Here is a 25000-nt window from a genome sequence, read left to right as displayed (position 1 = left end):
TGTGTGTGTGTGTGTGTGTGTGTGTGTGTGTGTGTGTGTGTGTGTGTGGCCCTCCCCATCCCTGAGGAGAGGTCCACATGGTGGAGGATAGTCCACCAAGTGGACCTATCCCCCACCAATTGCAATAATTGCTACTTTAAAAGTTCAAAGATTATGCATCAATCAACTGTGATGTGTTCCAAAGGGTTTGATACAAGAGTACCAAATTGTTGTTCATTGTTCGATAAATTGGTCCTCCAAGGAGGAGAATATCATGATATGAGATATACGTACCTGGAATCCCATGTTTGAGTCTATATATCAACCAAAATTTTAAACCATTTGTCGTCATGTTGGTCACTGCAATATACTCCGATCCTGCTTGACAAAGATCAAATGGGGAACCACCCCCCTGTCTATCAGTTGTCATTGATTATATGTAAGCTTGAAGGTGCTTGATGGATTTAGGATTTGAAGATCCCCAACCCATCCCTTTGGATTGCGTGGGTCAAGTTAAAATTTAATGTAAATGATCTACTACCATTGTATGGTGCTAGCCCACCGACCAAAGGCCTAGCTAGAAACAAGAGAGTGTGTGTTTGAAATGAAAAATCTAACAATAGTTTGATTATACAAACTACTGAACCATACAATGGATTAGACAAGAATTGACAAGTGGACAAGTTCAATGGCATATGGACAAGGACATTGATATTCTGTCGAAAAATATGTACATGTATATAACATCGTGTAACCTATTTGTTTCAATAGTTTACATTAGCCTCAAATACTAATGAATGACAAATTTCTTGTTGTAAACCATCTTGTCTCCAGGTATTATTATTAGTGTAATCAACTTCAGATATATCCAGTCCTTAGAGATAACCTCCACCAATCCTATGAGGATCGAGTTGTACCTGCATCCATACAAATCATTCAATTAGAACTGTCTATGCTTGTATTACCCATTCTTTTTTGGCACTAAGACGAGAGTGGAATGGTGAGATGTTTCATGCATATGTGTGTATTTGTGTGTGTGTGTGTGTGTGTGTGTGTGTGTGTGTGTGTGTGTGTGTGTGTGTGTGTGTGTGTGTGTGTGTGTGTGTGTGTGTGTGTGTGTGTAGCTGTTAAATTAAATAAATAACACACCAATTGAACAAGATGTTCAAAAAGACGACTGGCTAAAGATGTCAAGGCAAAGATATGTACAGAAACAATTCACTCTTTGAATCAAAACTGTACATTATAGTAAGAATGAAGTATCATTCCAAAGGAATTTGTACAAAGGTATCAAAAACTATCCCAATTGCAGCATCAAATGCTTCCAAAGTCGGACTGCAGCAAGTTAACCCTAGCCTCTTAAAGCCAAGATAGAATTCTCACCTGCATCCATATAGTCAAGACAACAGACATGCTAGACTTGGCTACGTATGGCAGGCTTCAAAGAATCTATCAGTTGTTATCCATGTCGAACTTAAAAAAATTTAACTAGCTACTGTCTTGGACATTTAAAGTCTCGAGGATTTTTCATCCTTATTTTTTGCTAGAGTTATTCATATATTTTTCTAGAGTCCCATTTCGGTAGCAGAACCAGTATTGCTACCAAGCTTTCAAACATCAGATTAACTAAGTTTATCAAAGTAGGATCCAGTCAGAAACTAGTCAAAAAACAGAGCAGTAGATCCAAGTAGGATCCATTATGCAATACTCAAACCAGCAACCATAAAGTAAGCTTGAGTAACTGTCAACACTTTAAAATATCGAGCAACCCTTGTATCGGGAATCTACTTGTATCTGCTATACTTCAGCCCAGCAGAGGATCAGTTAGTACCAGAAAGAGAAGATAAAAAAACCTCATATACTGATGTGAACCAATCTTACCAGCTTTATTGTCACCTTTTACCAGTCAAGCAGCCAAAAAAAAGAGAGAGAGATCTTTTGCTAATGAAAAAAATAAAGAATCCCAAAAGATCATTTCTTTAAAAAGTTTCTTTTAATATTGTATTATAGTCAGATATCAGAGCATGAGATCAACGAAAACCTGTGAGCAGTCGCTATGCCAAGTAATTTTCCAAGCAGCTAAGGAAGACCAAGCCTAAGTGAGGGTAAAACACCCTCACCTTTTATAGTGGAGGAAGTAGGGATGTAATCCGACATATATTCATTAGTGGTGATGCTGCGGCCGTCTCGAATCAAAGAGTGTAAGAGGTAATCTGGGGAGGATTCCATCAATGAGTGGGAGGTAGGGAGGCCAAGGCCGGCGACTTTTCCTTTATGCGAGTTTTTCTGCGCGGGGTAGTCATGGAGTATGGTTGTCGCGACAGCACAGTGAAAAACCTAAGTAGGAATAATGAAATAGAAAGCTCCCTAGGTTTTTTGGAGGGGCCAAAGAGTAAGTTTTAGCTAAAAACTAAAACTAGTAGGAGGTAAATCAGGGGATAGTACCCATAGGATAGCCAGAACAAAATGATGGGAAAGCTTTAGCTTTATGGTAACTAGCTTGAGTGCTTAACCAATGTGATCCACATAACAAATTAAGCATTTGTACAGCACGAGTAATCCCATACCCGGCAACAATTTAAGTTAACCGCTTGAGCTCAGATAGTGATTCGGAGTATAGTCTACCCCCTCCAGATGAGGTGCTTAGAGCCACCACAGCCCCAAGGCTGCATGTAAAACATAGGGAAAATTCCCCTAAAGCTACAATAGAACATTAATCGAGCCCCATAGATGCTATCTAGGTCAGAAGTCATGACCAAGTGTGTGTGTGTGTGTGTGTGTGTGTGTGTGTGTGTGTGTGTGTGTGTGTGTGTGTGTGTGTGTGTGTGTGTGTGTGTGTGTGTTTATGATTGATTATCTAACAATAGTTTGATTTAACAAATTATTGAACCATACAATTGGACTAATGACCAGACAAGGGTTACATGAATACATAAAAATTTGTCTTTATAGTAAAAAATGACAGAGACAAGATTGTACAAATGAAAACATTTTAGACTAGATGTATTGCATATATATACTTATTAGAGAAGTGTTTACAAGTACAAAACCAAACACTAGATGATCTCCAACTATTACTGCAGCTCCCTTTGTAATCCTAAGGAAAGAACCTCTTACCTGCCACCATCCAAGAACACAAGCACATGAGTACTAGCAGTACTTGGGAAAACAGGTGTTAATGACCCCTTCCCCTTGTTATCGGTGTCCAAAATGACAAAGAAACTAACAGCCTAGCAGAGATTATATTTTATGACAAGAAAAAATAAAATTTGGACAGCATTTCCTTTGTAAAATGGACAATTTCTCAAATATCCATTCAATGTCATCTCTGCTGAGACCCTCACATGAGGTTTAATCTTCTAGCAACCAATCCAAAGCTAAATTATTCAAAAGTAAAAATCTGTAAATGTGTTATTTTCATGTCAAAAACCATCAAGCTAAGCCTCAATTCAAATTGCTGAAGTTAACAATTATGCATAGTAAGTGTAACCAGTCGATATGTTTTTTCAAGTTGTTTAGTGAGGCTTAATATTCCAAACCCCAATCATCCCAATTCACAAGAATCCCCTGCAGACATTTCATCTGTACCAATTTTCCATAAATATAATCATGAGTTCGCTTTAATTATATATCATTACCAATAACAAAGCAAGAAACTAATACTTTACCAGATGTGCATATCTTTTATCAAAAGAGACATGTATGTGGATCCAGACAACCGCCCAAAATGCTATCCTCTTTCAACCTCAGGAAAATCCAATTTTTGGAATAGTTAACCTTTATGAATTTTTTGTATAACCATGAGATTCCAACTTTCAGTCTATGTAAGTAAAATGAATGTACAGCTTGACATAGGTTTCAGAGCTTAGCCGCAAAAAAGACCGTCAGAAAGCTCAACCAAAAAGTCTTCATGAGTCATAACAATGCCTTCCGGCATTTCGGATCTGCTTCTTTCATAGACTCAAGAATAGGAAATGCGTATAGGATGGTCATCTCAACAAAAATCACTCATAAAAAATCCATATGATGAACGTACAATCGTCCTCTTCATTTTAAAGTTAATAACCATTTATAAGCTAAATTATTTCAGTAGCATTTCTGTTGTATATGCTCAGTCATTTCAAAAAATTCCAGTCAATGTCATCTCCCATGAGAGCCTCACATGAGGTTGTATGCAAAACAGATAATGACAATCATTTCCACAGATAAGGTTTTTTTTTCTTTTTATTCTAACCAGCCTTGATACATTCAATTCAATGAATCAGTCTGGTATACCATCCGATCTCTATTGCAAAAACTTGACACTAATTTCCCAAAACTATATAATAGTATTGTATTCCAAGGAATGCCCTCTTTCTAGAACATTCTAAGAACTTGTTATTTACCATAAACCCGAAATATACTGAGTAGGTGCAGTTGCACCTACCAGTATGTCTATCGTTTTCCTTTCCAAAATAGACAAGGTTTTGTAGGTGAAAAAAGCTGGGTGTCGATTGCCGTTGTAGATGTACATGTTGGGGTGTAGGCCAAGTGGTCATGGGAAACCGCCCATGTTTACTTTCTTCATCTAATGAATATAGGGAGAGAAAGTGAGAGAGTTGATCACTCTCCACTTTCCTCTCCACTAACCCAAACTCCCTGCTGTGTATTGTGCTTCATCTAGGGGAGAAACAACAGCAAGAAGAGTCAGCCAAAGCAAAGCAGAGCTCGCAATCAAAACAGTCCAAGCAAACTAGTAGAAGCAAAGGGGCAATTGAAGCCGAGCTACTGTTCGGGCTGTAGGAGGCTTAAAGCAGGCACAGCAGGATGTACACACATACACCAACGTGTGTGCCAATGAATTCGGGCCAGAGAGGTAGTAGCCATTGAAGATGCAGGAATCGGGATAGGCAGAGAAGAAGAAAATCGAGGCAGCTGGACACGAGCTGTGGCTGTGGATCAAAGTAGGCAACCACACACACACATTGTGTGTGTATAAGCAGGCAATGAAAAAAGGCTTGCAGTGCAGCGGCCAGCAGGCAAATCACACACACACTTGAGCCGCTCTTGGGTAGCGCTAGGAGAAGAGCATCGGGAGAAATTTGTCAAGGCTACAACCAAATCGGGCGGAGAGAGAGTGCGAGCAGTAGATCGAGCTGCAGCAAAACTTAGAGAGAGAGCTTCGAGCAAAGCCAAGCATTCTCTGGCTCGTTAGTCTGGCAGCCTGCAACTTTCAAAAATCAACCAAAAATCAATTTCTTGTTTAAACTCACACACACTATCTCTTCTGTGCAAGTGCTTATTCCCACTGAGCCTGCGACAAAATCCCCTGACCCCTCACCTCAAGCTCGTGAAAAGAAAGACAGTTTTTTAGAAATTGCAGCTATGAGAGAGATAGATAGATAGATTTTATTATCGTCCTCGGAGGTCAAATATGACCTATGGGACCAAAGTTACATGTGATGTAGTATGTGTATGGCTGATGAGTGACTCTCGATGCTCCAAAATTGTAGTGATGAGAGTCGCAATGGAGAGCCCACACTTTGGCTGGGAGAGGAAAGTGTGTAGGTCTAAGTTATGGCTGAAAATGTGAGAGAAGCAAGTTCGGATTTGATCAAAAGCTGAGCACTCTAGTAGTGTGTGGTGCTCAGACTCTCGAACTTGCAGTGAGCATAATGTGCACAATCGATTTGACTCTTCTCCATTGCCCCAACGCCCTATCTCGCATCGAAGGAAATGGGAGCTAAGCCGAATTGCTGCGATAGTGCATATCGCGGACAAGGGAATAGGCTCAAGCATGTAAGTGTGAGTACGGTTTCCTCTCTCAGCGAAGAACATGGTTTTGTAGTTGGGGGCAATATAGGTGGTGTAATATATGAAGCGTGACCCACCGAATTTCTCCCAAGCCGTAATACATTGGCGTTGTAGAAAAGCTTCATTCACTTGAGAGTCAATTGAAGCATCATGTAGCAAGTGTGATGCATCCCATCTCCCAAACCACTTCTTTATGTCTTGCATCCATCCCGTGCTCAAGATCTTGCTTTTATGCGTCTTTTGAACTTTTTTGCTTGCTTCCCATGCAATTGTAGGAAGTCGATGTGAGGGGTTTTGACGCATCTTTATCATGTACTCCATAACCCTTTCCATGCCCATAACCTCAATTGGAAGAGATCCCGACTCAAGAAGTAGGAGCATATATGGTGTTTGTGTTTTAACTTGGAGAAAGTTTGTAAGAAAACTCTTTTGGACATTCTCAAACTCTTTCCAAGTAGACTTTGAGATGCTCCCGCCCCACACTTCAACTCCATAAAGAAGAACAGGTGTCACCAATGCATCAAAAAGATACTTCTTGAGAACCCAACACTTGATGTTTCCCGCATTACACATGTTCTCAAATGCATAATATGCTCTCTTTCCCGCTTCCAAACGACGCATAGCACATTCATGCCACTTGTGATTGGATGGAACCTCAAGGCCAAGGTACTTAAAGATCTCAACAACTTCAAGTGTCTCGTTGTTGTACACAATGCATGGCTTCTCCTTATGGTTGGTTTTCACAAGCATAACCTTTGTTTTGGATTCATTTACAATCAGCCCACTATGCAAGCAAAAGTTCTCGAGGACAACCATAAGCTTTTGTGCATCTTCTAAAGTGTGTGCTAGAAGCACTACATCATCTGCATACAACAAAAGCATGATTACCGCATTGCAAATAGTGACCTCTTCAATGCCTTCTTCTTGCATAAAGTCAAGTACCATTTGTTCCAATTGATCGATGCATAGACCAAAGAGAGTTGGTGACAATGGACATCCTTGTTTAACCCCAATAGTGCTTACAAAAATTTCTGAAATTTCTCTTCCCATGCGCAATTGACAAATCACCTTCTCATAGATTCGAGAAACCGCAAGCATAAACTCACTTGGCACTTGGAGTTCTTCCATCCTTCTCCACAAATTGTTATGTGGAATCATATCAAAGGCTTTCTTAAAGTCCACAAAACAACAATAAAATCGTTTGCCTTTCAACCGACTTTCCTCTATGACAACACGAAGAGTGACAAGATGATCAATGGTGCTATGGCATCGACGAAAACCCGCTTGTCCCTTTGCACGCTTGTCATTCTCTTCAGCCCAATCACTCAATTTCATCTCCATTATGCACCCAAACAGCTTTTCCATAAGAGACCCAATCATTATAGTCCGGTAGTTGCTTACATTCTTTACATCCCCTCCTTTATGCAAAGGCTTAACCCAATTAGTACTCCAATCATAAGGCATACCATGTTGAAGTGCAAGGTTGAACATATCACACATCCACTCATGGGTAAAATCTCCCGTCCATTTGATCATCTCCGGCTTGATACCTTGAAGATCTCTCGCTTTGCGAGTGGCCAACTTTTCAAGCCCACCGCATACATCCTCAATAGTAAAAAAAGACGGCATACATGGGAGTGAACCATAAAATGGCATTTTTTCAGTATTTTCTTGCTCATATAATTGCCTACAATGTGTGTACATATCCACTAGACTCAAGTTACCAAAATTCTCAACCCGCTTGCCTCTCAAGTTTCTCCAAAATCTTCCACATGCATGTGCCTTTTCTTGGACTTGAAATTCTTGTTGCTTTACTTCCCATCTTCTTCTCTTCTTTTGAATCAATGCCTTGTATGTATGCAAATGACTTTGATAGTTGTCTTTGTCCATAGTTGCATCAAGCTTTATCAAGGACTTTCGAGCATCTTGACATTCTTTATCAAACCACCTTTTGCGTGATCTATCTTTGTTGATACCATGGAGATGCTTTATGGCAAAGCATTCTTCCGCACAAGAACAAATAGCTTTCTTGAAAGCTTCCCATTTAGTTTCCAATGGTGCATCACATTGAAGCTTTGTCATCCATAATTTTTGCTCAACCATTTCAATGTACATTGGTGTCCGTTTGAAATCCATACATAGTGATAACTTCTCTTTCCTTTGGCTGAGATTATCATGCTTAGTTGCTTCTCCACATGAAAGGTCAATACATAAGGTGCGATGGTCGGATTCCGGGGTCCATTGACCAAACATAAAACTCTTTATGCGATACATGATGTCTTCAGAGAGTAGCATATAGTCAATCAAACTATTCCCATTATGTCTTCTACATGTAAATCCATTGGTTCCACTCCACAAAGATACACCATTGGCAATGAGCATACCCGTGCTATTACACATGTGTAAAAGTAACTTTCCATAGTGATCCGGCTCTTTCTCATCCATTGAAGTACGATCATACAAGTGAACTTCCTCCAACTCCCTTGAAATGTATGGCATATCAAATTGTTGAGTATCATGTTGCAATGTTTTTGTGCGAGCATTCATATCCCCAAATACAATAACATCACCTTCACCTTTGAAATAAGCAATGTCCTCTTCCAAATCAGAAAATGGTTGATCTCTATCCATGCAAGCATAAAAGGGAGAATCATGATGAGGAATGTAGCAACCGGCTAAAAAAATGGGTGCTCTTTTTGGTGTCATAATTTTCAGCCATACATAACGTTTGTACTTGTCATCTTTCACAATTGATACAAAATCTTCCAATCCTTTCTTAACCATACATGCTAACCCTCCTTGTCCTCTTCGTTGCTTGAGATTCTTTGACCACATCAATGAATGTACATTGTAATCCTCCAAGCCGTCAATCCTTTGTGTATCATGCTCCCAAGTTTCAACAAGAAGTACAACATCGGCTTTGCTTGTTAGTTCATCAATGCCAACCCCCGCATTCCATGGGTATCCATTACAATTCCAAAAGCATATTTTTAATTGTAACTCGGTCTCATAGGTCACGCATCCCTATTTGCTTGAGAGACTTGCCTCCTCCTTGGGCACATTTTCTTCATGAGAGATCTCCTTGTTTTTATTATTCTTTTCCTCATATGCCTTGCGACGCATATTTTGTTGCTTAATAGTGCGATCTTCACATACAAAACATTTTGTATCCCTCAAATAGATCCAACTATTATCAAGGATAATCTTTCGCTTGGTCTCATCCGGCATGGTGCATACAATTGGCCGTTCTCCCGAGCGAGGAGCTCCTTGCTTCCCCACTCTATGTGCTCCATAGACCATAACTCCGGACATGCCAAAGTGGGTTTTGAAGAAATCTTCAATAACAATGGCAAGAGAAGGAGGTGTCTCTAACTTCTCTTCAGGAATTCCACGAATGACAATGTTCTTGGAACGTCGCTCCCGTTCCTTCAACTCCTCCACATCCACATTCTCAACATTCTTTGTTTGAACCATAGCTTGCATGAGTGAGGAATTAGAAACCACATTGCTACCACATACATCAGCCCAAGACTTGTTTGTGCATACATTTTTCATGTCGCATACATCCCGGCTCATAGTGTCAAATTTCTCCTCTTTCAATACATGGTCATGCTCTACTTTGCTCATCCGCTCCTTCAAAGCATTCAAGTCCACAAGAGAGCGTTTACATTCCTTGAATTCCTCTTCAAGTTGCATCAAACGTGTTGTTTGCATCTCAAGTGTCCTCTTGAGATTCTCATTCTCAACCACAAGTACCCTTAGTGTGCCATTCTCCATTGCAAGTGCTCGTAAGTCTTCGCCTTGTTTGTTTACGATCTCTTGCAATGATACCAAGTATGCCATGATTATGGCTTTCGATGTCGTTGGTTGGGTGGTTGTGTTGCTATCTCCACACTTAGGAGATTTTGGATCATTTTCCACAATGGTTGTGGACCTTGTTGAAGAAGAAGAACCCTTGCGAGTGCCGGAAGACATTGTATGTAAAATAGGAGATGAGAATCAATTTTGTTGAACCTATTCACTTCGGAAATGCTGCTACAGAAACGCCTTCCATAACTCTGAAAATTTCTGTCTTTACATCAATACGTAGAGGACTTTGTGCTCTTCGATTGAAGCTATAGATCACCCGAATCGGAGTTCGGATGAAGAAGTTATGATCAAAAGAGTGGACTGCTGTCTACTAGGTCAAAAAACGGCTGCACTTTTTGAGAGAGAGATTTTTCTCAAAAAAGAGAGCGAGTAAGAGAGAAAGAGAGCCAATTTTGGTGAAAATAAAGCTTTGGAAACTCATCGTTGGCATTTGAGAGAGAGCGAGCTTGAGAGGTATAGAGAGATCTCTTTTGGCGTACGCTGCACACACACCGACGTGCGTAGATGTGGGTGAGTAAGCCTGGCGTTATCCGGCATTGGCCCAAGTTCACTCTTCGAGCGTAGGCATCTACGGCTATTTGACTAGCCACTCCCATCCGGTGGTGGGAGATGACATCGACATCTACAATTTGCTGCCCCGCATCGACACATCATTTTACGACCCCATTTCTAGCACACCAGCTCGGCATTACACAATGCGGTGGATTTTTCGACATCCAACCCGACACCGGTTTCAATCGGACGACTTTTTCTTGCGATCGACAATTGTACTTGCCACACGCACGGGTGAGGTGCCTCTACCATAGAGGAGTGACACCCGGCATCGGCATCGAGTGCACCGAGTGTGCTGTAAGGCACGATTTTTGGCTACGATACCTTTGGGGGCTATTCGACTAGCACATTTCTACCCGAAGGCAAAAATCGGCACATAGCGACACCGACATGCAGGTTACAGGTTACAAGGGGTTTGTTAGCCTTTCACACATAGATTCTCTAGATTACCAGACACGGCGCTTTCACATGCAATTTGGCAGTCATTTCGATAGCAGATTCTCTACAAACAGATGCGTTGACAGATGCATTTTCTTGTGAGCACACCTAGTGCTCCTGATCTCTTTTGAGAGAAGATCCCTGCAGGGACCACTTTCACTACATGCAGCAGTTCTTGGCACATGTTTGAGCGCGGTTTTACTCATGTACATTGAGTTGTAGACACTGCGCACTGTACTACGTGTGGAGCCATTTTTTGGCTATTTTGGCAATTTTTCCCGGCCGTTTGTGGACTCGGACTGGAAGAGCCCTTTCTGAGACTGTGGCTAGTCCTTTCGTGTCTGCATTATCCTTTGGAGGGCCGATAGTATGAGGTTTTCTTTGAGCTTGGGTATGCTTGAATATTGAGACACTTTCAGTGATACAAGTAGTTGAAGTTCCCCTTTACGGTACCCTCGCCATAGGATATGTATCTGGACGGTTATTTACGCTTTTAGACGTGGAGTTGGCGGTCACATAGAAGTGGTTTTGTGCAGCAGATACCCAGTTAGTGCACTTGGCACATTTATGTGTATTTTGAGTTGAGTTTTGACTCCTGATACAAAGGAGACCCTGCCGGATTTCCTTCCCGCAAGTCGTGACTTTCATTGTTGGCACTTTTGAGTCTATTTTGGTTGAGATTTTACTCCCGATACAAAGGTTACTCTTCCCAAATTTCTACAGCATCTCACCATAGTTTGGCACCTCTCAAACCCCCTTGTCAGCAATGGCTTCTTCTTCAGAAAAGGAGGAGTATTTCAATTGCAAGTTCGATGGTAGCAACTTCACCATGTGGAAAGAGCACATGAAACATGTTTTGATAAACAAAGGCCTCTCAGAACCGTTGAAAGAGTGCACAGAGGATGATGACTATACACAAGCTCAGTGGGAGCTTTTGGATATGAAAGCCATGGCTACGATACATCTACATCTAGCCGAGTTAGTGTTCTCCACTATTATAGGGAAGACAACAACCAAGGAACTTTGGGATAGCTTATGTTCAGCATGGGAGAGCAAAAGTGCATCCAACAAATTTTTTCTCATGAAAAAGCTTATGAATCTCAACATGAAAGAAGGTAGCACAGTTTCTGGTCCCTTAAATGAGTTCAACTCCTTGTTCAGTCAGCTGACATCTCAGGGCTTTAAGTATTTTGACTACGAACTCAAGTCTATATTCTTGATATGCTCTCTACCCAGTTCATGGGATATCTTTTGCATAGCCATTAGCAATTCGGCTCCGAATGGCAAGTTAGAGTTTGATTCTTTCACAGATACGTTGCTCACTGAAGAGATTTCACGTAAATCTCTCGATGGTGCTAGTCATGGAGATGCATATATGGCTCGCAGTTCAACAAAAGCAAGAGGCCATGACAGGAATAAATGTAGAAGCAAAAGTAGAGAACAAAATCCTCGTAGTCTTAGCAGACACAGGAACTCAAGTAGAGACCGCAATACCAAAAATGTGGAGTGTTACTATTGCCACAAGAAGTGCCATTACAAAAATTGTCGCAGTTTCCTAAGAGATGAGAAAAACATGCAAAAGGATATTCTGGCAAAGGCAATAGTACGATAATTTTGGCAAAGGCAATAGTACGGTAAATATTGAGGAGCTCAATGTGGTTGAGTAAAGGATGTTCCTCCGATGATGATGAACATTATGCCAACAGAGATTCATACAGAGGTGACAGAAGATCCTCAAATGTTCTCATTTTCACTTCAGATGATCTCACTCCAGATGCTTTAGTTGCACAGGACAAGGGTTATGCACAGAATTGGATTCTTGATTCTGGTGCAAGTTTTCATGTCATGCCGCATAGAGAGTGGTTTTCCTCTTATGCATCCATGCATGGCATACTCAAGCTTGGTGATTTCTATGAGCTTGACATTATTGGCATTGGTGATGTGAAACTTCAGATTCATAATGGCACTACTTTTGTGTTGCACAATGTAAAACATGTACCCAAGCTTACAAAGAGCTTGCTTTCTATAGGGCAACTGGATGATCTTGGCTACACTACAGTTTTTGGTAATCGTTCTTGGATGTCCGCAAAAACAACCTTATCATGATTAAAGTTAGTAAAAATGGATCCCTGTACTCTTTGTTGGTTTTGAGTGTTGACGAACACTCTATCTATGTTGTCGAGCTACCATCTACTGAGTTGTGGCATAGCCCGCTAGGGCATATTAGCCAAAAGGGAATGAAAACACTTCAGCGTTTTGGCTACTTACCTGTGTTAGATTACAAGGACTTTCCATTGTGTGAGCATTGTATATACGGCAAATAGAATAGGTTGGCATCTTCACCATTGAACAAGAAATTAGGCAAACCCCTAGACTTTGTGCACAGTGATTTGTGTGGTCCAATGCCACATGAAACTCTAGGGGGGGAGCAAACTACTTTCTCACGTTCATAGATGATTCTACCAGAAAGGTGTGGGTGTATCTCCGTAAGCGTAAGGAAGAGGTCTTTTTGACATACCAAAACTTCCTCGTCATGGTTGGGAACCAATCAGGAAAAAAGCTCAAAGCTTTTCGCACGGACAATGGTGGAGAATACGTCTCCACGGAGCTCAAGGATTTTTGCAATAGAAGAGGCATTCGGTGGCATTTTACTGCTCCATACACACGTGCACAAAATGGGATAGCTGAAATAATGAATCACACCATTCAAGAGCGAGTTATCTCTATGATGTCTATGGCAAAACTTACTCCAGAGTTTTGGGGGGAAGCTATTCTAACAGCAGTGCACATCATCAACAGGTCACCTAGTTCTCCTTTGAATTTCAAAATTCCAGAGGAATTATGGACTGGCAAAAGGCCAAGCTATGAGCATTTACGTGTATTTGTATGTGCAGCATATGCACATGTGCCCAAAGAACTTTGTCATAAGTTAGATCCCAGGTCACACAAATGCGCAAATGGAGAGATGGGATATCGTCTCTGGCACCCAGAGTCAAACAGAGTCATTTGTAGCTCACATGTGATTTTCAATGAATCAAAAATGCACAAGAAGCCCATCAAACAAGTTGAGTACAGACACATTTGTTTTGAGGATGTGGCCTCCGAACCAACTCAGTTCAGTAGTGTTTCACATAATCCTCAACAAGTGCAAGATACTACTATTGCTCCGGAGAGAGCAGAATCCAGCAGTCAGGCACTGAGATGCTCTGAGAGAGTATCACATGCGTCCAAGCGGTAAAAGTCAAGTGTATACCACATTTTGGTCACTGACAGTGGAGAGCCAACCTGCTACAAAGAAGCTATACAAATGAATGATAGCGTTAAGTGGGAGCAAGCTATGCAATCAGAATACAATTTGATTGTGGATAATGAGACATTGGTTTTGGTTGAATTACCAAAAGGCAAAAATGCTTTACCTTGCAAGTGGGTATACAAGAAGAAGTATACAACAGAAGATCTTGAGCCTAAATGCTTTTCCATGAAGGATTTGGGAGATGCCAATCACTTTCTTGGTATGCACATCAAGAGAGGCAAGCAACATGGAATTCTTGAATTATCTCAAGAAAAGTACATCCACAAAGTACTGCAATGTTTTAGTATGCAAGGGGGGAAGTCATTGAGTACCCCAATGCAAGCATACTCCAAAATTAGCAAGGAAGATTCTCCTAGGACAGTGGTGGCTGAGAAAGAGGAAATGGTAAAAGTATCATATTCTTCAACAGTTGGCAGTTAATGTCCGCTATGGTAGCCACAAGACCAGACATTGCACATACAGTGGGAGTGGTTAGTAGGTACATGACAAACCCTAACAAGAAGCATTGGGAAGTAGTGAAGAAAATCCTCAAATATTTGAAAGGTACAGTTAGCAAGTGTTTACGCTTCAGAAATAGTGATGTATCTATTGTAGGTTACACGGTTGCCGATTATGCGGGTTGCATGGATCATAGAAGATCCACATCTGGCTATGTGTTCATGTTTGCTGGAGCAGCTATCTCTTGGAGATCGTGTCTCTAAGATTGCATGTCTTTATCTACCACTAAGGCAAAATATGTTGCTGACGCTGACAGACAGAAACTTTAGTGGGACACCTCTATAGCTAGCTCCTCTTGCAGTGCAGAAGCAGAAATCCCAAGTTCACATCACTAGCCAAACAAAATTGAAGAGATCTCTAGTAGCATCAACTCAAACCCTTGGCCATGAGGGAATTACAGCAAATGCCAACCACAAGCTCAACAAGGGCGAGAAGATAAACGCAGGGTGGTATTGCAGCACACGCCCACCACTCCTGGCTAGTAAAACCTTCTCAGTGTACAAAGTCACAAAAACATTGAGTAATTAGCAAGAAAACATTCGACTGCATCATATTTTCAAGATAGAGAGCAGCACCGTGCTTCCTCTCTCCCACATACAGAGAGGGATTTCTTCCATTGAAACTCCCCTTTTCTCCCGTCAACACAGCACACCCCCTCTACTTGGCTGCTCTCACAAATTTCTCTTCCCTTTAGATGATGGCCCGGTTGAGCTTGGCAACCTCTCTTGCTTGGAGACTCCCTCTTGCCGCATGCCCTATGAGATTATCCTTGCCTGCTCGGCAACCCCCCTCATGGCTCCCCCTTGCATGTCCTGTCACAATCCCCTTGGCTTTTCCTCCTCGTCCAACTCACACGAGCTTCCTTGCCCTCTCAAAATGCTACCTTGTGAATTGTTCGGCTTTCGATTGTGATTTGATGCCCCTTGATAAGCCCTCACCTGCCAAGCCTGAGCATCCTTTTGCCTCTCGCTTGCGTTGAAGGGCTAAGTCACCTATAAGATTCCACCTTCTCTGCACGTTGTCTTTGATCTTCCCCCCCTTTGCAACGAGCTGGCTCCCTCTACCACCTATTTCTCTGTATCTTTGAACTGTGTGACCCTCTCCTTCTTCACCAGCTCTGCAGCTCGTTTTTAGCCCTTCAAGCTCCTGCAGGGGTTGCCCTTGCAATTGGCCAAATCCCTTAGAATCCCCGTGCAACCCTACAAACTTTCTCTTGGAGTCTCCCTATGAAGCACCACACCTCCTGCAACTCCGCACCTTTGAATGGCATCCTCCTCAACCTCTGGCAGCCTCTCCTCTCTTGAGCCATGATTGTCCCCCCTTCCTGATCTTGCATGGTCGGCAACCCCCCTCATGGCTCCCTCTGCTGCACCAGTTTGTCCGTTTCCACCCTCCTTGAGTCGCTTCCTAGGCCCTCTCGGCCCCTCTCTACGCGGCATCTACTCCTACACTTTCTAAAAAACACTAGCTCCCATAGCTCTACTTTTGACTCAAAAGATTATATGCAATCCATTGAATGCATTATTTACACCATGTAAATTCTGGCTTTAGGCTGAGAAGCTGCACACTCCCTGGCATGAGCACATTTACAAACATCTTCACTAAGACTTTCAGTTCCCTTCAATAGCAACATCGCATATGCCGGACCTTGTCCCAATCTCCATGCACCTCAATCCAAGGAAAAATACTTGTTCAGCTAGTATATTTACACGACTCGCAAAAATGGGAAGATGCCCATTGTTGTGCATTGATGCAATCTAGACCAAAGGATTGCCTGCCAGACAAACGCCTGACATAGCTTGCCAACCCCCCTAGCCTACTAGAGCATTCATGCTTAGCAACAGGTTATGGAAACTAGAGCATTTCCAATCACTTTGTTCTCCTTCAACTACCTGACCGCTATCAGGACAAGCTTGAGCATGTTGGCATATATAGTACTATCAGGTGCGACACTGTCCAATAGCATGCCATGGAGATATGACATATATCCTTGAAACATTCACCTTGGAAGGAGCCTGCTATCATTGCTCACATCCGTGTTGGAAGCGCATCAAAAACTTCTTGGGGCATTTGCTAGCATACCACACTTTGCATACATGTCGACCAATGCAGTTGCGAGCACCATATGCTTGTCCAATAATCCCTGCCTCTAAACCTCCATGTGTATCCCTTCACTTGTTTCAATTGCCTATATCCTGCCGTAAGCTTTTAAGATACATACAAAGATGACAACATCAGGTGCAATGTCCTCATCTTGCATCTGTCCAAAACAGTGAACTACTTGATAACCGAGTCCATGATCTACATAACCACTAATTAGTGCATTCCATGAGGAAGTATCTCTTGTTGGAATCTCATCAAATGCCTCCTTTGCTTTTTCAAGCATGCCACACTTGGCATACACAACATTGACAATAATAACGTCCCTTTTCAGTCCCTATGTAATGTAGTCAGTATGTATCTCATGACCCTCCCTTATAGTTTTCACACTACCCCAAGATTTCATGCAACCAACCAATGCTAGAACATCTGGAGCATATCCGTATTTCCCTTTTGAAACTCGGTGTCCCTTCAGCTGCCTCATCTCCCCAAGCATGGCTTGAAGACGTGAGGACTTGCCAAACCCAACCTTACCAAGAACCAGCACTATGCTTCTTTTCGAGACTCTGATATCGATGCATTTCAGATGCTCAGGTTGAACATCTTGAAGGCCATTGCTACATGAAAAACTTGCATTTTGTATGCTTATAGCATTTTCTTCTAAATGCTCCTGGTTTTTTGGTACCTGAGTACTCTCCATATCATTTATTGATCCCAACTTTTGTGTCCCTTCATAATTTGTCTCATAAGTCAACAAAAATCTTGTCAACCTTTTCAGTGAGACAACTGCCTCTATAAGTCCATTGATAACCCATGGAAAAGAATTCATTGGAGAGATGAGCATGTTGAAAAGAGAAAGGCGTGTGAATACTGTGCAGCACTTAGTTCGTAGCCAGAAAATAAAATAAATAATATCACAATTTTGATAGATAGCTCTGGCAAGAGCAATGCAACTTCTCTGGCCACTAGAAAGATTGAAACCCTGTTCTCCTAACATGCACAGGGCCTTGCCAGACATCCTTTCCACGTCATTATTAAGAGCGCGGGCTGAGAGAACACTCTCATAAGGATCTTGGAAGAATGGCTTTCCAAACAGAATATTTTCCCGAACTGTTCCATATAAAATCGAAGGAGTCTGAGGAGCATATCCTTCCAATTTCATATCCTTCAAGCACTCAAGAGCTTCCACTGCAAGCCCGTGTTCCGCATATGCAGTAATGAGAGGGTTCCAGGAAATAGCATTCGTCTGTTATATTATCAAACACCTCCCTAGCCTCCATATGCTAACCACATTTGGCATACACATCTACCAAAGTACTCCCAAGACTAAAAACAACATTCATAACCCTCTCTGGCTATTGCAGCATGTATCTCTTGTCCTCTGCCCAGAGCTCCAATGATGCTTAGCATTCAAACAAGATAAAACGTGAGACCCTTGTAAGGCAGGCCCTTTTCTTGCATGGTATCTATACAACTGAATGCTTCCTTGCTATGACCATGCTCAACATAGCCAGTAATAAGGATAGTCCATGCAACAACGTTTGGCACTAGTATTTGACTAAAACTGTCTCTGCATTACAAATAGAGCCACACTTGCCATAAAACGTGAGCAAGGAACTCTTGCACAACTGTCTCTTCATCCATACAGAGATCACAGCATGCACAGATATCCTCCACATTTCAAATTTGCGAGGGCTGGTTCATGGACACATGTTCAGCATCATGATCTGAATCCAGTCTATCACAACCAATAGTCTCCTGTTCACGAACCATAGCAGACATGAAAACATTTCTACATAAAGACATAGCTTTCAAATCCAAGCTTCTACAAGAGCCTGCATCCATACTTTGGGCATCATTCTCAGATAAAGAGCTACCATCAGCCTCATAGGATGCATCATCGTCATCAGATACGCTCAAAACATCATCCATTTTTTGTCATGATTATTTGAATGAAGCTCTAGCTTTTCATCAGAAAGAGAACCCTGAAAGATGGAAAGACAGGTAAGTCCTCATTCTCACACCAAAGAGTTTGCACAGGCTATATTGCCTCTCACATCTGATGATTTCATCTTTGTTTTTGTCAGGACTATTTCTTGCATCCACTTTCTTATCCATCCCATTTCCTCCATTTTCCTTTGTACATCAAGCATATTAAATCCACTGCATACACTAAACTACTCACAAAGAGTTCTCAAAATAGGGCATGCCACGTGTGTCGCAATCATCATTGCCCTTTTCCCGCTTTTCAAGAATGCATGCAAAAGAATTCCCAATCATGATTAGGGTGGCTTCGGCTCTTGTTTACCACAGCAAAGGGGCACTGAATCGAGGTAGGTGAAAAGAAATGGCGTAGTCGAAATCCATTCCCCTAAAAAAAATCCACCTCCCCCGCAAGTCAACCAAATAAGAAGGTGGGCCTACATGCTTTAAAAATCCAGAATTGTCCAGACCAACGAAATCCTTAGCTTCCTGGGCATCTTCCCAAGGGGGAATTAATGCAAGACTAACTGACCCTGTAAAAATTGCCGTGCTTTAGGGCGATCTAGCCATTTCTTCTAGTCGGAACTGCAGATCTTGCAACACCACAAAACTGCGCAACCGCTCTTCATCTACTTCCTGCAAAACATCCAAACGATAAACAATGGAATCTTCCGGAAGAAGCCTATCTGCAATCAGCATCCGCAAACTCTGAACCACATGCTCCACTGGGTAATTGCCTCCATACCAAATGCCAACTTGAAAGGAGTCAATCCTGTTGCCACTTTATATGCTGTCTGATAAGCCCATAATGCGGAAGGAAGTTTTACATACCAATCCGTTCTATGCATATTGACTTAACTTTGTCAGGAATACGAACCAGTTTATTATTAGTTGATTCCACCTGCCCATTCACCTGAGGGTATAAGGAGAAGATTTCCTTATGCACTCTCTATCAACCAGTAAAATCGTAGCATTTCTTCCATCACCTTATTCAAGAATTGGCTTGCCCCAATCACTAACCAGCTCGATAGGACAGCCATATCTGGAAAAACATCCCTATATAAGCACCCAGCAAAAAAACTACGTTTATTATCTTTTAAAGGCCATGCTTCCACCCATTTAGTCGCATAATCCGTGGCCGTCAAAATATACTTATTACCAGTGTTAGCTGCTACTGGTTTAAAAGGCCCAATAAAATCCAATCCCCATTTTTGAAAAGGCTCCAAAGGTAATACTGGCTAAAAAGGATTCTGGACATTTTAGTAGGTTGTCCCAACCATTGACACACTCACACTGTTGTACAAAGCTTCTCGCATCTTGAAACAATGTAGGCCACCATAATCCTGATTGTAGAACTTTCCTGGCCGTGATCAATGCTGCAAAGTGGCCCCCTGCATGCCGTATGGACTTCCTCCAGAACAGATCCTTGTTCTTGTGGTAGAAAACACATCTGAGCAAGACCTCCGCAACCATGCGATAATAAAGCTTCCCCATGAAAATCACAAAAATTCCTGCTTCTAATAGCCATCCGTTTCCTTTGGTGATTGGACAAGAATGAAGGTATTTCTCCAATGTCTAGAAAATGAAACCTCTCCTCATACCAGTCCATGGAATGCTGGGGATCATCCTAGGTTGTTGCGTAACTGTAAGATCATCCACAATAGCTCTCTGTATAAAAAAAGAGACGATCCAGAAATTCATCAGCCACCCCCGTCGGTGGCTCACCTGAATCTAGCCAGAAAGATAATCGGCAACCGCATGCTGGGCTCCTGGACGATGTATTACCTCAAAATCAAATTCGTGTAACAAGAGAACCCATCAAGCCAATCTTCCTGTCAAATTTTGTTGGCGCACCAGGTATAGAAGAGCCGAATGATCCATATGAAAGAAAAAGCTGCCGCCCAACAAATAATGATGGATCTTTTTCACTGAAAAAAACCATCCCTAAACATTCTCTTTCTGTCACTGAATAATTATTTTCTGTGGATGATAATCTTCTACTGGCGTAATAGATAGGTCAAAACCACCCTTGAATTTGTTCCTGCATCAGCACACTGCCAATGGCCCGGTCAGAAGCATCCAAAAAATACATGAAAAATCCTGACCCCAATTCGGAGGGATCATAGTCGGAGCTTTGGACAGATGAATTTTTAATCTCCGAAAAGCCAGATCACATTCTTGTGTCCATTCAAAAACCTTGGCATGTGTTGCCTGATTAATAGGGATTGCCAAATACGCGACAAACCTCGAATGCCTACCATGCCACGCGAGCTTGGCCAAGAAATACTTGACACTGTTTCAAATTCACCAGCGGAGGCGCTTCCATAATTGCAGCTATCTTATCCGGATCCACAGAAATGCCATCCTAACATATTATGTGACCCAATAACCTCCCACTTCGAACTACGAATGCACATTTTAGAGTATTTAAATTGAATTTCACCTCTCAACATTTCATAAAACATAACCGCAATTGCTTCAAATGCTCTAATTAAGCTCCAAAAACACTGAGATCATAAAAAAAAACTTGCATAAAATCCGTCAAATAGGGACAAAAAATTTGAAACATATCCCTTTGAAAAGTTGAGGGCGCATTCCTTAATCCGAATCACATTACTGTGCATGCAAAAACGCCCCATGCTATAATAAAAGCTGTTTTAGGCTGATCACGCAACACCAGTCGAATTTGGTTATATCCACTAAACCCATCCAGAAAAGAATATATCTCGTGCCCTGCCACATCATCCAAAATAGAATCCAGAAATGGAAGAGGAAAAGGATCCAAAACAATAGCTGCATTCAACTTCCGATAATCCACACAAATACGAATTTTCTTGTTTTTCTTTGGTACCACCACAATGGAAAAATCCATTTGGGATTATCAATAGGGGTAATAAAACCCACCTATCATAGATGATCAATTTCCACCTTAACTTGGTTCTCTACATTTGGATTCATCATATATGAATGTTGCTTCACTGGCACCGCATCTGGTTTCAGATGAATTGTATGCTGATAAAACTTTGGATCCAATTCTTTTATATCCGCATACTCCCATACGAAAACATCCTTAAATTCTGTCAAAAAATTAATCAAGTCTCCTCGAAAACTTGCCCCTAGCTGTTATTAATATGAATGGGCTGAGACTCCGCTTGATCCCCTAGAAAGACCGTCTCTAGTTCATCTTCCTTGACCCTTATAACTTTTCCCATCTGTGCTTCAAACGCATATTCTTGCTTAATAATTTCCTCCACTGATGCGGGACTAGGCAAGATTTTTCCTTGCTCCCCTATCTCTAGTGAAATTCCTGAAACCCCTAAAGATTTCCCCTCGAAATGTCTGCAAGATATAAAGAAACTAAATCCCGGTTAGCCTTCAGGAATTGCTCCTCTTCATCCTCTTCTAATCCTTTCACCATATTTACGTCTCTCTGCGATCACAGGCCATGCTGCCTGAACTGGTTGCTTGCATGTTTCCAACATCACCCGAACTTTTCTGCGACCCTTTGCAACTGTAAGCATATTTGCCTCCCAATTATGCTTTACCTTGGCTTGACGTAACCATGGTCTCCCCAAAATAATATGATAATCCTGACTTTGATCATCAATATTTAAGACTACTAAGGAAACAACAAAAGACAAGCCAGCTACATCCAGGACAATGCCTCGGAGTAATCCAACTGGTTGTACTCTTCTCTGATCTGCCATGCAAACTACAAAAGGTGCAGGTTCCCAATTACTAAGTCCAAAACGCTCACAAGCAGCTTGAGTAATAATATTCATTTGTCGATGCATGTGCCATGATATCTAATTGAAAGCTTCGGGATGCGAGTATCCGTGATCCTATTTGCCGGCAAAAACGGGACTGACTCGTCCCCCTCACCCTCAGCTACCGCAATGTCAACTTCCATCTTAGTCATTGCTTGGAATTTTGACTTAGCAAAGCATTATGAAAATTTGGAACCAATTTCAGTAATGAACCCAAAGGTACTTGTAATGGAGAATCAAGAACCTCTTTCCAAACTGAATCCCAATTATCCTCTTCCATAATATCCACCTTATTCTTGACTTTCCCTCTTTTGTTTCCAGATAAGAGGTCGATGGTCCTGATGCTTGCAATGGTGGTACTGATTGTGGCATCCACATCACATTTTTTTTTTGTACCTCTTCTTGAGTCGCCCAATCCGGAAGCTTAACATCGGCTGTTGGAACCACATTTTTTCAGAATGCGTAATTAGTGAAACTACCGGGTCTGATTCCTCCAGCCCTTCAATCTGAACCATAGCCACACTTGACTGCTTTCCAACAGCACATTCCTATTTCTTTCAATCATATTCCATAGCCTCTGAACACTCGAACCGCCAATGCCCATCTCCCAAACAAAAAAGGCAGGTCTTGGGTCAATTAGGATCTCGGACACCTCGTCCGTGACCGCGACCCCCTCCTTGACCCCGTCCACCTACTTGTCCTTGAAAGGGCACCTCCAATGTATGAGCGTGAGCCATCACCACCGCAAGCTCTTGTCCTTGCTCTGACTGTGGGTGTGTGCCATGTAGAAGAATCCCGACTCCTATGACCCCGACCGTTGAAATAACATTCCACTGTATTATGAGTGTTCGCCGTGCAAATCGCACACCATTTCTGGTTTATTGCACACTCTTGAGCGGCGTGCCCCAGATTTCGGCACTGAGTACACCAGAGTTCCTTCAGACTTTTAACCACCACAGAAGATTCTGATGATCCAGATGGAACACCTTTCCCTTGACGCTGGGATTTTCTCCGAGGTGCCTCCTCCGATTCTTTCCCCGAATCGTTGTTGCCTGAGTCTGAGGAATCTGAGTCTGCAGTCTCCGACTCTGAACTATCACTGCCACTTCCCTGAGACTTACGATGAGATTTCTTTCAATCTTTTTTCTTTGACTTCTTTAAGGATTCCGTATCCTCTAAAGCTTCTCCTGCTACAAAAGCCCTTGCAATTACATTATCCAGTCGAGTGGTTACCTTATCCCACTGTTGCCATAGTAGTTCTGAGATCCTTATTGAGTCCTCGCAGAAAATAATAATTCAACACCTCATTTGCTGGCCATTGTGCCTGAGGTACCCGCTCTGCAAAAGCAACAGGAATTTTGCAGCATAATCCTCCACTGGCAACGACTTTTGATGTAGCGTCCGAAGCTTTTCTAGATGTTGAGGGACCATATTTTCCGTTCTGAACCATCACAAGAATGCTCTGGACCCTTCGACAACCCGCATCTGAAAGTGATCATCAAATTCTGACAGCCATTTGGTAGCTTTTCCTAAAAGTGTTTAGATTCACAACAACTGATTGTTGATGAAGAGAATCACCACTCTAGGATGATTCAATCCATACACTTTATTAAATTGTCACAAATGTGCATCGGGTTCTTCCGAAAAACTCAAAATACTTAATGTCCACCCGCCAACTGTGCCATCGTCCTTTGCCCAAATGTACCCCCTCCTCGAAAAAGCTGGCAAACACTAGGAGGTGGGGACAATGGCGGTGAAACCTAGGACTGCTTACCGGAGACGATGGTGGAGCAACATGAGTGGGTGAGGGTGAACACACGGAAAGAGGACATGACTGACTACGTGAAGTATGCCATGCATGCCGAATACGCCTACCACACATCGGACTTGGCAATGGAGACACCAGTGTAGAAAAAACGAATTCATCTGAACCGCCTCTCCTCCGACGTCTCCCCACAATTGGAACCACATGGTCAGGAGGACCCTGCGACCTAGTGCGCATGCATGTTCACACCAGGTCGCCTATCGTGCATCGTGGTCGCCAGATGTAATGTCTATTGCCCCGCAGAGGAGCAATAAGCATTACGGGATGAATACCCCTCACACTACCTTACATTATATGAACATCAAAACACATGAAGGCAAAATAGAAGACAAGTCACAGAAACAGAACACTGTCTTCTTCATTGATATGTAACCAAACACAGAGTACAAGAGGGAAATATATTGATGACATGAAATTAGAGAAATCCCCAAAGATTGGTATACCCCCCCATATACAACCGTTGCTCCAGCACAGATCAGGAACGGTGAAAAACCCCGTCCCTTCTCATGATATCCCATGAAGAACTGTCCCAAAGCAACATGACTCCTAGTCCGCAATGTCCAGACATCCGCAAGACCGCAGGACCACAATGTGCAGCTTATTCCATAACAATTGGAATGTCAATACTAGAGCTCAAGATATGAGGATTACAAGTTGTAGGAAAGAAGTCACTCTTAGCCATAAGCTCCAAAACCTCAAAACTTGATGATGCTAATAATCCCTTTTTCCACTTTACAACTTATGCTTTATACCTAGGGCTCTCTTGGCTAGTGGCCGACCATACATGACGCAAACTCATTACAGACTCTATAACTCATCTTCTCAAAGCTTGTCCATCTTTAATGAGAGATGATCAAAATAATTACAAGGATTTCAAAAAAA

At 42.1% G+C, this 25000-nt stretch overlaps 3 protein-coding genes across 3 annotated transcripts; all 3 read right to left on the bottom strand.

Annotated features, from left to right (window-relative positions):
- Positions 1–14458: 14458 nt before the first annotated feature.
- On the bottom strand, positions 14459–15882 carry LOC147417379 (uncharacterized). Its single transcript, XM_086507666.1, has one exon. It carries the CDS (start codon positions 15880–15882, stop codon positions 15643–15645), a length of 240 nt encoding a protein of 79 aa, XP_086363792.1. The 3' UTR covers positions 14459–15642.
- Positions 15883–15921: 39 nt separating this feature from the next.
- On the bottom strand, positions 15922–17798 carry LOC147417378 (uncharacterized). The gene has a single exon (XM_086507665.1). It carries the CDS (start codon positions 17703–17705, stop codon positions 16881–16883), a length of 825 nt encoding a protein of 274 aa, XP_086363791.1. The 5' UTR covers positions 17706–17798; the 3' UTR covers positions 15922–16880.
- Positions 17799–17878: 80 nt separating this feature from the next.
- LOC147417377 (uncharacterized) lies at positions 17879–18520 on the bottom strand. Its single transcript, XM_086507663.1, has one exon. It carries the CDS (start codon positions 18473–18475, stop codon positions 18224–18226), a length of 252 nt encoding a protein of 83 aa, XP_086363789.1. The 5' UTR covers positions 18476–18520; the 3' UTR covers positions 17879–18223.
- Positions 18521–25000: the final 6480 nt, after the last annotated feature.

The sequence above is a fragment of the Adiantum capillus-veneris genome, unplaced genomic scaffold (genome assembly GCF_014529385.1).
Source record: "Adiantum capillus-veneris isolate H3 unplaced genomic scaffold, ASM1452938v2 Hic_scaffold_260, whole genome shotgun sequence".
NCBI lineage: Eukaryota > Viridiplantae > Streptophyta > Polypodiopsida > Polypodiales > Pteridaceae > Adiantum > Adiantum capillus-veneris.
The sequence above is the reverse complement of the archived record's forward strand: the minus strand, read 5'-3'. Positions and strand labels throughout refer to the sequence as shown.

Bases quoted from the DNA above. Each gene is read 5' to 3' on its own strand.
- LOC147417379 (XM_086507666.1), bottom strand. From the start codon at position 15,882: ATGCCGCGTAGAGAGGGGCCGAGAGGGCCTAGGAAGCGACTCAAGGAG.
- LOC147417378 (XM_086507665.1), bottom strand. From the start codon at position 17,705: ATGAAATTGGAAGGATATGCTCCTCAGACTCCTTCGATTTTATATGGA.
- LOC147417377 (XM_086507663.1), bottom strand. From the start codon at position 18,475: ATGGATGATGTTTTGAGCGTATCTGATGACGATGATGCATCCTATGAG.